Source organism: Thamnophis sirtalis, unplaced genomic scaffold (assembly GCF_051295495.1).
Source record: "Thamnophis sirtalis isolate CommonGarterSnake01/CBP01778 unplaced genomic scaffold, rThaSir2_p1.2 scaffold_1, whole genome shotgun sequence".
In the NCBI taxonomy this organism is placed as follows: domain Eukaryota; kingdom Metazoa; phylum Chordata; class Lepidosauria; order Squamata; family Natricidae; genus Thamnophis; species Thamnophis sirtalis.
The window spans coordinates 53,357,906-53,372,942 of NW_028261381.1; the positions used below are offsets into that span (position 1 = coordinate 53,357,906).

The window sequence follows — 15,037 nt, forward strand, 5'->3', positions numbered from 1 at the left end:
ATTTTACCTACAATCTTAGGTCTGTTATGGATTGGGGAAATATTTCAAATAATTTTTCTATGGTGGAAGGAAGAGGTTCAAATGTAAGTATGCTAAATATGCTGGCATGCTACTGATGCTGTTTTTCATAAAAATGAAGGATTTAATTAAAGCCAAGTATCAGTAAGGTTAAATTCAGAAAATCTTAAGTTATACCACAGTGTGCAAACGGGTGGTATACAAAACTAGAATACGCCCATACAAATAATGTAGATTAAAAAGCATGCATAATGTTAAGGCAAATGCACAGGCATCTAGCAGTAGTCTTCTTTAGAAAATTTTATTCAATTTCACTCCTGTTTTATTTATGTTAAGGATCTGGTTCTTTATAGTATTAATTCATATGTCACCAAGTGAACATTTATTTTATGAGAAGTTGATGATCAAGGTTGTTAATAAAACATCAAGTGTGTTTTGAAATGATACAATTGCTGATACCTATTCAAGGTTTTCTTAAAGATAAATAAAAACAGTTGAGAGATATTCAAAATAGTCTATATATCAATTTTCCTTAGACTCCAGATAAATATCATTCTGGATCTCTTTCAGAATAAATGGCATGGACAGAATTACAGATAACTCTTTTGCTAATCTATCTTGTCTGTCCTATATAGCTCCAATGGTTTCTTTTATCATCAAAACAGCACATTTATATACCACATTTAAGTGTGAAATTTGAAAGACAAAGACTTGGATAGGTTTCAGCTGTTTCTTGGGAAAACAAACTAACCTCAAAAAGTTGGTAGCATGAAATGTAAGTCAATGTTGTAGCTTATGTACTTTGCTAAGAACAGGAAAACTTTTCAAGGGAACTATCTGAATTGGCAATGTAATACATATTTTAACAGGTCTGCAGCATTTTAGTCCAAATGCTGGAGGTATGGAGCATAATTTCAAGATTCTAGCAATACAAAGAACCATTCCTTTAATAAATTGATATTTATCCAATTAAAATGGTTTAAAGTATTATAGTCTTTGTAGCACTGTGTTTGGAAAATGTTCTCTAAAGAAGACTGATCCTAAAGGAGGAAACCCAAAGCCAAATCATGGTAACGGCCCAATTAAAAGAGGCAGGAAAGAGGCTGATGTAAGAAAGCCCTTGTAAACAGCACCTAGGCATTCAGGTCATTCTCCACCAAGCAGGCATCCATTCCATCAACACATTCTGCTTAACCTCATTCCAAACTTTGCAACTTAGCACACCCGACCGACTGTACAGCTCCAAACATTATCTTTACTGCTTTCCCTTCCTCCACTGAACACAACAACCCAGACTGTTAGAAGGATCACATCTACCATATGGATTTATTAAAATGTAGGCCTACGATGAGTTAATCTGTTCTCTCTGTTGATAAAAAGAATGGCTTTGGTGACAAAATCAGCTATTCATTGTCGGGAGAAATAAAAACACCAGCCCATTCAGCACGCCATTTTGAGCAGGGTGGAGGGAAGAGGTGCGGTTCTATCAAGGTAATGAAGGATTGCTTTGTACTTTATACACTGGCCTCCTGCAGCAGCAATACCTTTTGAGCATAGAACCCATCTATACTTTAGAATAGGGGTGTCAAAACTTAATTTCATTGAAGGCCATATCAGGGTTATGTTTGACCTTGGGGGGCCGGGATGGGCGTAGCCAGGGTAGGCGTGGCCAGCTCAACGTCACTTGCGTCAGGGGGCGCAGGTGGCACTCCCAAGCTCTATTTTTGGCTACAACTGCCTCCTGCAACCCCCTGCCAGCGAAAATGAAACTCGGGAGTGCCGCCTGCAGCCCTCACGAGCTCCATTTTCAGCTGCGATGGCCTCCTGCAACCCTCTGCCAGTGAAAATGGAGGGCCACATGCAGCCCTCTCAAGCTCCGTTTTCACTTGCAGAGGCACCGCAGGCCAGTCCTTCACTGTTTCCAGGGTGGCCTCGCAGGCCAGATCTAAGCACCCCACTGGCTAGATCTGGCCACCAGGCCTTGAGTTTGACACCCCTGCTTTAGAAGAAAACTCAAGTGCCCAGGCTCAACAGGGTTGGGAAAACACAGGCAATGCTTTATGTGCTGTGTATAGACCTGTTATACCGTAGGCTGTTCTTCTAATCATAAAGCCTAGAAGAGATCATTGCAAATGGATAGCATAAACAGGGTGTGCCAGAAAACGAGCACTGTTCTGAGACTCCCATTGCAAAGCTCATTTTCAAAACCTAGGTTTTCTACAGGGAGGCAAGTAATAATGAGCAAGCAATATGCATGCCACATAGAGGTAGTCCTCGACTTACAACAGTTCAATTAGTGACTGTTCAAAGTTACGATGACACTGAAAAAAGTGACTCATGACCTTTGCATCACCCCATGGTCACATGATCACAATTGAGATGCTTGACAAGTGGTTTAAACTTATGACGGTTGCAGTGTCCTGGGGTCATATGGTCAGCTTTTGCAAACTTCTGACAAGCAAACCCAATGGGAAAGCCAGATTCACTTAACTACTACATTACTAACTTAACAAATGCAATGATTCACTTAACAATTGCGGCAAGAAAAGTTGTAAAATAGGGTAAACCCAGTTAACAAATATTTCACTTAGCAACATAAATTCTGGGCTCAACTGTGGTTGTAATTTGAGGACTACCTGTATATCCTTTTCCAGCTGTTCAGAGTGAGAAGTCACACCTGATCTTGACTTGTGGAGACGTTTAAGGAAAAAACACTTAATAAGTGAAAGTATATTCATATTGTAGACATATAGAGAATGTATAGGGGATGTACATATGTGCATGCATGTATTTCTGTGTGTACATAGATGTGCATATATACACACACAAATACATGTATGTGGGCGTGAGAAAGAGAGACGGAAGCAAAACAAACTTTACTGACAGTCCCAATTTGTAACACAAATCCAAGTACCCAGGTTTTTAAACCACACTCTTACTTTTCTCAGAAATGATATGAGCCCAAGACTGCACAAAATTGTAAAAGCACGGCTAGAACTGTTTGGAGCTGGAGTCTTAAAAAGACAGGCAAGGATCAATAACCATGAGCACAGCAATTATATGGAGCTTATACAAGACAGGCCATCATACCAGTGTGACAAATGAGAATAAAAATAAATAAATACCACCACCTTACACCACCACCATGGGAAGGAAGAAACTGATTGATCAAGATCTTAGAGAAAAACCTCCTATTTCAAACACTGGATAAATCAAGGGCAAAAAGAGAAGAGAAAGCATCTTATTGATTAAGCTTTGGATTGTAGCTGCCAAAAAAACGAGCTTCATATATAAAATTAAGGTCCTGACCATGTTGAATTCAACAGATTAGAATTGCTGGAGTTGCATTTGACAATTTTCTATGAATTAGTATTTGGTATCACACGTTATTTAAATTTGTATTTTCAATATACCTGCAAGTAGTTTAAAACAAGACTAAGTCAAGTTGTAATCATAAATAAAATGGAACCTCTTAAGATAACTTTAAGTCAAGGTACTGCAATGACCTAATATGCTTTAGAAGTCAAAAGGAAGTTCGTTTTCTTGAACAGAAAGGCTAGCTAAGGATTGAACCACCAAGAAATAGTAATTTAAGACCAACTCAGGCACTTATTTGAAGTTGTTACTGTATGCAAATTCTTCTTCATCACTGAGGAAGCTATGCTACTAATCAGTTAGCTAGTTTTATAGTATTTTACAATGAAAACAACAGAGGATGAAAAATGTGACTTTCTACAAATATTACTTGATCACTCACTGCTGCGAATATTCCCCAGATGACACTGTGCAAATGCTTTATTTTTTTCAATCTTCTCTGCAGCAAGAACATTTGTGAGGAGTGCTGGTCTGCTGCCAAACTCAAATCTCAATTTTTATTTTTTGATGACACAGTATAAGCAGTGTCTAAAATCAATCATGCAAAAGATATCTGAAGTGACCAGCAATAATCGTTCTTTCCCAATAGAGAACAAGATGAGAGATCAGAGTAACATACCATTTATTATCCTGTTGGCTTGTTCCAGTATTCCGGGTAAGATTTTCTATTTCAACTAAAACTGGACCAGAAGGAACTGCTGCTGCAGAGGGCAATGCACTCCGGTTCTGGAAAAACAAAAGATAAAAATGTTTTAGTTAGCAGACTTTACAAAAAAAACCCTTGATTTAATGGACCATTCAGGGTGAGGGAGGTCCATCCCTTCTGAAATTCTGCAAATGCACACATTGTTGCAAAGAGTATAATGTGCCTCACTTGCATAATAATAGCAAAAAGAACATTCTCTGTGAATAAAATGAATTTAACAGGGGTTTTCCTGTTAAAACCTTCTGCTACAGTGTTGTTTTATTTTTTAATGCCATAGATGTGTCTTAATTTGGGAATGTGATCTCCGTATGGCTACACAATCTAGTAAATGGGCTTTATTAAACTGAAGTTTCACCCTGCTTTTCAGACTAAAGGGATGAAGTTAAATTTCCAAGAATGAATATTCTATCTCAGATCATTCAATACTCGAGGGACACATTTGCCCTATTTTAGTAGCATTTAAAGATAGTAGCAGTAGCAATAACACTTTAGTCTTATATATCGCTTTAAAGTCCTCTCTAAGCAGTTTACAGAGTCAGCATACTGCCCCAAACAATCTGGGTCCTCATTTTACCAACCTCAGAAGGATGGAATGCTGAGTCAACCTTGAGCCAGTCAGAACTGAACTCCTGGCAGTAGAATGCAGAGTTAGCCTGCAATACTGCATTCTAACAACTACGCCACCATGACTCTTAGCAGTAGTTTCCCCTTTATCATTTAGAGAAAAAGCTCTCTTTCTGGGCCAAGAATTTTTTTTGGGGGGGAGAATGCTATTTCAGTCTACAAATGTTTGTTTTAAATTAAACTTTTAATGGCATGTTACCAAATATCTCCACACCTAGTAGCTATAGCATTCAAAAAACTACAGTGTGTCCTCGAAAATATGACAGGTCCTGAAAATAAGGCCATGCCATATTTTTCAGGTGGGCAAAAATATAAGCCCTCCCCCCAAAATAAACCCCTTGGACAACCCCCCCCTCCGGCCAGGCAGAGCGCCAGTCACTGACCTAGCAGTATCCTGAAGGCACCAAACTGTGGGAACTGGGGGGGGGGGCAAAGATGCTCGAAGTGCTTGACACCTTCAGGGTATTGCTAGGTTGGTGACTGCCGCTGTGCCCAGCTGGAGAGGGGGGTTGCCGGACGGCTGCTCTCTTGTGAGTGGGCTCCCTGGCACAGCCTGAGGGGCGAATGGCGAACAGGTGACCACGCTCATAAGCAACCGCCCGGAAAACCCCCTTTCCAGTCAGGCACAGCACCATTTACTGACCTAGAGGTATTCCTAAGGTGCCAAGCCGCGGGAGCCAGGGTTTGGGGAACAGGCGCTCACATGGCTTAGCGCCTTCAGAATACCTCTAGGTCAGTGAATGGCGCTGTGCCTGGCTGGAAAGGGGTTTACCAGAGGGGCTCATGAGCACACCCTCAGGGGCAAACAGCTGTGTTGCGCTGTCTCAGCAGCGCAGCGCAGCAGTCATTAGGTGACCATGCTCATGAGCCCCCTGGTAAATCCCTTTCCAGCCAGGCACAGCACCATTCACTGACCTAGAGGTTTTCCTAAGGCGCCAAGCCGGGGAGCCAGGGGGCGGGGAACAGGCACTCACGTGGCTTAGCGCCTTCAGAATACCGCTAGGTCAGTGAATGGCACTGTGCCTGGCTGGAAAGGGGTTTATCAGGGGGGCTCATGAGCATGGTCACCTAATGACTGCTGCGCTGCTGAGACAGCGCAACACAGCCGTTTGCCCCTGAGGCTGTGCCAGGCCCTTTGGGAGCCCGCTCACAAGAGAGCAGCCACCCAGCAACCCCAAAGCAATAAGCCCTCCCCTGATAATAAGGCACAAGCCACATTTTGTAGGTCAAAAGAAAATAAGACCCTGTCTTATTTTCAGGGAAACATGGTATTGCTTAATTTTGGGGCCTAATAAGTTAAGTTAAATTCTCAGACAAACTTACTTGCTGTGGTCCATTGTTTTGAGTGAAAACATTGCCTGAATGGCTGAAAGAAAGAAAAAAACCCAACAGTTTAATTTCCCAAACACTGATCTGTTGTCTTAAGACTTATCTGATCTCATATTCAAGAAGATGGCGGTTAAATTTAGAAATTTTCAAGGAGATGGTGCAAATACTTCAATTGGATTTAACTTAAGGAGCATTTTGTGAGAAAACAAAATGCAAGACATAATACAAGCAGTTCTACTTCCATTTTGTTCCCTCTGTAAATTCCAACATGTTCGTTTTTAATACATGAGCATTCAAAATCCCATGAATTTAAAATGCTTAGTTTGCTTTTTCCATTAAAATTCTTACAAAGTTTTCTAAGACCTTTTGAGATGGCAGATTTCCAAAAGTCTATCAGCATTAGGAATATTAAAAAAACCCAGAGGTTAAGAAAAATAATAATTTTCCACTCATAATTACATATGAAGAATTCCAAACAGATAAATTCATGGGGTAAGGTTAACTATAGAAGAACTCTAACATGCATGATTGAATATTTTACCTAATTCCTTCAGATGCATGAGGATTACCTATAATAAAATACAAAACAAAAATGTTGAGTTTGTACAATTTATCAAATAGAACATTTTTTTAAAAAAAGAATTAAACTCTTGCAAAATATTATGAGTGATACTTCAAATATATTAAAAAAGTGAATGCTGGAGAAAACTGACAATATATAGTTTGCTGGATAGAACTACAGGTAGTTGTTAATTTATGATTGGTCACTTAACAACTGTTTCACTGTCACAATGGCCTTGGAACAAGTGGTTTACTGTTCTAAAGCTCTTTTGATCATTGTAAAACTGGTATGGTGGGTGGCTCAGATGGCCTTCTCCCTACTCCACCATGCCTGGGAGGCCCAAATTCCCTCCCTCCCTCTTTCTTTCTTTCTTTCTTTCTTTCTTTCTTTCTTTCTTTCTTTCTTTCTTTCTTTCTTTCTTTCTTTCTTTCTTTCTTTCCATCCATCTTATCACAAGGTAACCCTAGATGGCTTATAGTATTATCAAGATAAAACTATATCAATAAGATACTACAAAAATGCAATACTCTTAGCTCAAAATGTTGCTATTTACTAACATTTTAGCCAGATTTGAGGCCTGTTCCTCCAGGACATAAGGTGAAATCCTTTGCTGCACAGGACTTCTCAAGTCCAGCATTCCATCTGCTTGTAACTTGCATAGTCACGTAACAACCCTAATTGGGAGAAACGGGATTGCAGTTGTTGAGTGAAGCAGTCACATGGCCTCTTGTTTAATGATCCTGTCACTCAACAACTAAGATTCTGGACCCAATTTTGGTCATACGTGGATGACTACCTATCTGTAATCTATTATTTTACCCAGATATTACCAATAACTAAGGAGATACAATTTGAAATAAATGCTGAGGAAAATATATCTGTTTAACAGTATTGTCACTGATATGTTCCAAAAATTATGATAGCAGTTCAGTGATCCAAAGAAGGATATGTCTTGCTTCTTCCATGTAAATGAACCAGCAAATTGTTTCAAAACTGGCATAGAGATCAGAAGTTGAATGAAAATGTAATAATTTCTACTGAGGTAACATGAAGGACCATTGACTTACCTGAAGAGTCGTTTTCAGGGTGTGGCGAGGGAGAGTCCAAGCAAGGGTTAAATGCAGCCAAACTGCCCAGAACTGAATTGAAACTTTAAGCCACGCCTCTGGTGCTGATTATCTTCAGATTTTTCAATGAAGACGTGGAACTGTTGTGCGCTTGAGAAGTCCAACATTGGATCAACCATAAACATAACCGGAACAAGTCCAACAGGAACATCCAAGGAAATAAACGTGATTAACAGCGGAGCCAGACCCCACGGTGGGGTGGACTCTCCCTCGCAGCGCCCTGAAAACGACCCTTCAGGGAAGTCAATGGTCCTTTTCCAGGGCCCTGCTCAGGAGAGTCCAAGCAAGGGACATACCCAAGCTAAATGTCACTAGGGCGGGAAGCAGAAGCAGACAGGGTCTCTCCGCTGGAATAAATACCCTGCAGCACACGCCTCCCAAAGGCCTCTTCCGCTGAAGCAAACTTGTCCAACTTGTAATTCCGCACAAACGGAGATAAGGAAGTCCACGTGGCCGCTCTGCAAATCTCCTCAATGGGAGCCTGCGTTGCCCAGGCCACGGTGGTGGCAGCACTCCTGGTCGAATGCGCCTTGATGCGACTGGGTACCGGTCGAGACTGCAGAACATGGGCGAGAGCGATGCAGGCCCTAAGCCATCCACCAATCGTAGATGAGGAAACCTTCCTGCCCTGAGACGACGGCTGGAAGGATACAAATAGTGACTCAGAACGTCGAAAACTAGCCGTACACTTGATGTATCTGCGTAACGTCCTGCAAACATCCAGCTTGTGCCAGCGCTCCTCGCGAGGATGCCTCGGATGCGGACAGAACTCAGGAAGGATAACCTCCTGGGCCCGGTGGAACCAGGAATTAATTTTAGGCATGAAGGACGGATCCAGCCGAAGGACCACGCTGTCCTGGTGAATCAAACACAAGTCCTCACGGACAGACAAGGCAGCTAGCTCAGAGATACGTCTAGCTGAGGTGATGGCAATGAGAAAAACGGTTTTAAAGGTCAGATGTTTCAAGCTGGCCGAATGGAGAGGCTCGAATGGTGGTTCGACCAGAGCCCGCAAAACCACATTAAGATCCCAAGACGGGTATCTGTGAACCATCGGGGGACTCAAGTTAGTCGCCCCCCTGAGAAAACTGCAAATGGTGGGGTGACGGCCGAGAGAAAGGTGACCCTCAGAGGCCAGGATGGTGGAGAGCGCCACCACCTGACGATGAAGAGTGTTAGGCGCCAAACCCTTGTCAAGGCCGTCTTGCAGGAAATCCAGGATGACAGGAATCGAAGCTGAAGAAGCTGAAGCACCCCTGGAAGAACACCAGGCAAAAAAGGCCCTCCAGGTGGCATCGTAAATTTGAGTCGTGGAAGGACGACGTGATGCCTGAATGGTGCTGATCACCTTGGTAGAAAGGTTGTCCTTGCTTAAGAGATTCCTCTCAAGTGCCAAACAGCTAGTTGTAGCCACTGGGGCTCTGGATGAAGAAGGGCCCCCTGGCAGAGAGAAATCTCGTGTGGAGGAATCCGCCACGGATCTCGGACGGATAGACTCACCAGATCGGTAAACCAGGTTCTCCTGGGCCAGAAGGACCTCCACTGCCTCCGCCAGGATCTTCCTGATGACTCTGGGAAGAAGAGGCAATGGGGGAAAGGCGAAGAGCAGTCCCTTTGGCCAAGGGCAGTGAAGAGCGTTTACCCCCTCGGCCCTTGGGTCATGGAACCTGGTGAAGAGCCTGGGAAGATGAGAGTTGGCCGCTGTTGTGAACAGATCCACCTGGGGGCAACTGAATCTCTGAACTATGCGGTGGAACAGCTGTGGGGGCAGGCACCACTCCGAGTGATCGACAGTCGCCCTGCTCAGCCAGTCCGCCTGGGTGTTCACCGTGCCGGAGATGTGCTCCGCCTGTATGGACAACAGATGGAGCTCCGCCCACCAACCTAGGTCGTCGGCTTCCGACATCAGGGACCTGGACCACGTGCCCCCCTGGCGGTTGATGTGCGCCTTTGTCGCGACATTGTCCGTCAGCACCCTCATGTGACGACCCTGAATGCCCGTCTGAAATTGAAGCAGGGCCAACCGGACCGCCCTCAGCTCCAACCAGTTGATGCTGTGTGACGCCTCGGCCGAGGACCACCTGCCCTGAGCTATCTGGTTACGGAAGTGAGCCCCCCAACTGTACAGATGGCATCCGTCGTGATGGTGAGCCAGGTTGGCTCCTTGAATGGAGACCCCTTCTTCAGGGTCAGAGACAACCACCAACTGAGGGAGTGACGCACCTTCGCGGAGACCGGGACGAGACGCGGTGAGCTGCTCTCATTGGCCCTTTGATAGGGCAGCAGGAGCCACTGGAGGGAACGAGAGTGAAGACGTTTCCACAGAACGATGGACAGGCACGATATCATCTTGCCCAGGAGCTGTGATAGCAGAACTATCTTGGCACGAGGAGACCGCCGAACCTGCATGGCCATCTCCCTGAGGCTCTCCGCCCTCTCTGGCAACAGGAAGACATGGCAGGCAATGGTGTCGATGATGGCCCCCAGATGCCTAGTCATTGGGTGAAGATGGCTCTTTTCCAAGTTGATGGAGAAGCCGTGACCCTGGAGAACCTGCATAGTGTACTGCAGATCCTTGACCGCCTGCTGGGGGGATGACGACTGGATGAGCACATCGTCTAAATAGCAGTGCAGCCTTACTGGTCATGACCTGAGAAACGCTGCCACTGCTGCCAGGACCTTGGTGAACGTCCTTGGGGCTGATGACAGGCCGAACGGCATGGCCCAGTACTGGTAGGGTTGACCGGCATAGGTGAACCTCAGGTATCTGCAGTGGGCTTTGTGGATGGGTACGTGGAGGTAGGCCTCTTTTAGGTCTATGGAGGTCAAAATGTCTCCCGGCCTGATGCAGCCCAGGATTGACTGGAGGGACTGCATCTTGAACCTCCGATAGGTGACATGATAATTTAGCCTCTTTAAATCTAGGATCCCCCTCCACCCTCTGGAGTTTTTGGGAACCAGAAACAGGAACCCTGTCCCCTCCTGACCCGGAGGAACCAGCTCTACGGCCCTGATCTCCCTGAGATGTCTTATTTCCTGTTCCATGAGGGATCTTTTGACTGGGCATGAGGGAACAGGACACCTGATGAAATGACGGGGAGGAAGCGAGAGAAATTCTAGGGTGAGACCCAGCTGGATAGTTTGTAACACCCACTGGTCCGACGTGACCTGCTCCCATTGGGTGTGAAACAATTGGAGCCGCCCTCCTATGGGAGCTGATTCCCGACAGTCACTTATACTTTCTGAAGGGACAGGAGCCAGATCCCCCCCTAAAGGGGTGGCTGGAGTAATACGGCTGGCGACCCCTATCCCGAAAGCACTGACAGTCCTGGTACCTGTCCGCCTGCTGGTGGAACGGGCGATGCGACTGAGTAGAACTGGAAGAAGGTTCCAAGTTCTAAAAGGACTGCCTCCTGTAGGAATAAAAGCCCTTCTTATCGGATTTCTTAGAAACCGACGGCATCACCTTTTTGTCCTTATTTTCCACTAGGACTGGGTCCAAGACCTCCCCGAAAAGCTTGACCCCTTTGAAAGGGGCAGAAACCAACTTCCACTTGGAGCACATGTCAACGTTCCAATGCCTCAGCCACAAGACACCTGGTGGTAACATTCAAAGCCAGGATCCGAGAAGCGAACTTAGCCGCACTGAGGGTGGCATCAGCAATGTACTCAGTAGCCGCCATGATTTTATTAATCTCCTAACTCAACTTGGTATCCTTAACTGGAACCCTCGCCATTAACTTCCTCAACCAGAGGAGAGCTGCCCTGGAAAGAAAGGAAGCCGAGGCAGACGTCTTAATTGCCCATGCGGCCGCCTGGTGCATCTTATGACAAGCATTCTCAGATTTCTTATCCTCAGCTTTAAGGCCCTCCAACAGATCAAGCGGAAGCACAGACGTTGAGGTGAGGGCTGCAACCGGAGGATCGATAGGTGGCAGCTTAAGTAAATCCTCCAGGCTGGCATCCACAGTATACAGCCTCTTATCATTGCTAGAGGGGGTAGGCATGGTAGCAGGCTAAGCCCATTGTTTCTGAACCAAATTAAGAAACATCTTGGGAATAGGAATGATCTCCTGAACCGAGACCGGTTCCTGAAACAAATCCCCAGACAAGTCATCCAGTTCAGCAGGAGCTTGAACAGGTGGAGTGGACCACATACGGGTGGCCAGCTTGGCCTTGTCCAAAATGGTTTTGAAATTTGCAATGTTAAAGAGACCCGAAGAAGAGGGCCTTTGAACTGCTGCACCTTCCTCCCCAGAGAATTCAGCCTCCTGAACAGGCAGGATATCACCCCCCTCCTCCCAGTCCGAGGCCTCGGAATCTGAAGAGGAATGGGGAGAATGCAAGGGACATGGAGGAGAATAAACCACAGGAACAGGGTGGGGCTCTAGATCCTTAGTGTTGTGGGTGCGTTTGCCCTGTGCAACATGCCCGCTTCGATGTCCTGGGAAACGGCCCTGTTGTTAACTTCCTGCATTTCCACTGAAAGGTCTGGCCCAAGATCCTCCATGGGCCGAGCCCTGGGCTTGGGCCTTGAAGGCGGAAGTTGAGGGGCCAGGGGACCCGGGGCAGGGCCTTCCTCAAGATCTGAAGGGCAAGCAAAAAGATCAGCCTGATCTACCATCGAGGGCCCTGGTGATATTGCCCTAGACATGGAAGCCGTGGGGGAAAACTCCTGGCCCTCATCCTCGCTGTCTGAAACAGGCCTAAGCTGGGCCGGAGGAACCTCCATGGCAGGCTCCTCAGGAGACAACGACTGGGAGGATTGAGTTTGGTGCTGGGCCTTGGAGAATTGCTTTTCAAGGGCCTTTTGGCGACGCACTGCATCCTTGTCTGGGTTCCACCACAAAATCGCGGAGGACAAAATCGCGCTCGACGAAAGCGCGCATTTGACGTCATCACAGCGCGATGAAAACATCGCGCTGTGATCGAAAAATGTAAAAATAAAGCTAAAACCTTACCCTAACCCCCCCAAACCTAACCCTAAACCTAACCCTAAACCTAACCCTTAACCTAACCGTTAACCTAACGCTAAACCTAACGCTAACGCTCTAAACCTAACCCTAACCCTTAACCTAACCCTAACCCTAAACCTAACCCTTACCTTTATGTGAATCGGCTTGCTTTAATTTTAATTTTATTTCAATTTTTTCCATCGCGCTGTGATGATGTCACATGCGCGCTTTCGTCGAGCGCGATTTTGTCCTCCGCGCTTTTGATGGGTCACGCCTTGTCTGGCCCTGATCCCTGCTTAGGGGCTGGCCTGGAGTATGGTTTGGAGCCCCTGGCAGCCACGCCAGGCCACCTGGAGAAAACCCTGGAGGAACCCCCTGCCTGGGTGGAATCCTCGGGAGCCTGCTCAGCCATAAGGAAACTGTGGGCCAAATGATAATCAGGGGCTACCTCCACTCACCACCTTGCAAAGCCCTGTAAACCAACAGACGCTCTGAAGAGACGTGGGGGATTGCAGCACCAATCTCCAGCAGGTGGAATAAAGCGCAAGCGTTAATGGCTCCTAGCGCTGCAGGAATGAGGCTTGTGACCAGCGGCCCCAATCCTTGCCGCTCAGGTGAAAGGGACACACACCAAATTGCCAGCCAGGCCGGACAAAGAGTGGCTCCTCGTGGCTCCTGCTGTGAATCAGGCTGCAGGCAGCTGCGGCACGAGTATAAAGTAGAAACCAAAACTAGAAATAGCTCCAAAATGGCGGCCGCAAAGAATTTAATCACTTTAAAAGTTGCCGCCAAGCAATCTGGAGCTCTGAGGCTCCGCACCTGCACGCCGGCCACTCAAGGCACGGATGCCAACCACAGGAGCCTCAGTGGGGCTTCCCCCTCTCCAATGAGGGTCACAACAGCGCTGGCGTTGGAAGTCCAACCCTCGTGCTTGCCCCAGCAGCCACCTGCGTTCCGAGTGGCGCCTGGGAGATAAACAGGACGCCAGAGGAAAGAAGAGTGAGCTAGGAACAAGTTAAACAATTCTAAATGCACTCACTCAGCCTGTTCACCTCCTAAACTGAATAATACTCACAATAACTGCTCAAGAGAGTGCAAGCTAGCAAATTAATGGAAGAGAAACTTTAAGTGCGTTCGCTGGGCTAGCTGAATTGAAAAAATCTGAAGATTATCAGCACCAGAGGCATGGCTTAAAGTTTCAATTCAGTTCTGGGCAGTTTGGCTGTATTTAACCCTTGCTTGGACTCTCCTGAGCAGCGCCCTGGAAAACAAAGAAAGATGTGGCTTAAAAATAAAAGTCTGGTTACCTCTCATTTGTAGTGTCCTCCTTGAGTATCGTTTACTAGGTCTTCTCTCAAAAGATGCTGATCTTCTGGCTTTATTAGTCTTTGTAGTCTGGTATTCTGTTTTCCCACTACATGAAGGATACAAGGAACAGGAAGATAAAAGATTTATATAGCTAAGTTGTTCCAACAGACAATACATAATTATTTTACATATATATTTAAGCCAGCCATGAATAATTACAAGGTTCCATAAGTTTATTAAATAATATGGCTTTAAAAATTATCTAGAAGTATTTTGGACTTCGCACCAAGCATACAACCCCCATCCTATTCATTAAAGTAGAAACAATTTTTTTAAGTCTATATGCCAGCTTGAAAAAAAGTTGCCACCATGACAGTGAAATCAAAAACAATGTAAGTTTTGTAGCAAAATTAAAAACAATTGCATATGCTTGGCTTTGCATAGAATCACAGCAGTGGTGGGTTTCTAAATTTTTTACTACCTGTTTGCTCGCCCGCTCGCGCGACGCTTCTGTGCATGTGCAGAAGAGTCCGACCAGGTGGGCAGAGGCTCCTGCCGCTGCTACTAGTTTAGTTTAGTTTTATTGAACTTGTATGCCGCCCTATTCCCCGAGGGGACTCAGGGTGGCTAACAAACTAAATAGGGGAAAGGGGATCTGGGCCGAACCGGGAGCAACCCACCTCTGAATCACAGAGTTTCAAGGTATTGGTTAAATAATCCTAACTAGTTTAAACATAATTTAACAAATTAAATCCCAGTAAAGACAGGAAAACACCTTAGCATCCCTTGGAAACATTAAATTTATGTTTTGCAGAAGCAGTATGCTCCATCCCATAATTGGGTAGATCAGGTTGCCCTGACAAAAAACAACCAATTTCATTATATACATCATGTACAATGACAATAAAGGCTATACGTAACCCCTTGGAAATGTTTATACAGGTTTTGCATGAAAACATATAGAAAAAGCAAAACCACTGCCTCCCAAGTTCATTGTTTTTGCTGTTAATCCATTTCTGTAGTCCACATTTTT

General features: G+C 45.4%; 1 protein-coding gene across 3 annotated transcripts in view; it reads right to left on the reverse strand.

The window, feature by feature from the left end:
* The window catches only part of EPB41L5 (erythrocyte membrane protein band 4.1 like 5), an 87,635-nt gene that overhangs the window by 29,751 nt on the left and 42,847 nt on the right, over window positions 1-15,037 (reverse strand). For all 3 annotated transcript variants that reach the window (XM_014068205.2, XM_014068204.2, XM_087712137.1), the window contains exons 13-16: window positions 14,004-14,110; window positions 6,594-6,621; window positions 6,047-6,089; window positions 4,013-4,119 (exon numbers count right to left, since the gene is read on the reverse strand). In XM_014068205.2, coding sequence (XP_013923680.2) covers window positions 4,013-4,119; window positions 6,047-6,089; window positions 6,594-6,621; window positions 14,004-14,110 — 285 coding nt within the window. The remainder of the gene's footprint in view (window positions 1-4,012; window positions 4,120-6,046; window positions 6,090-6,593; window positions 6,622-14,003; window positions 14,111-15,037) is intronic.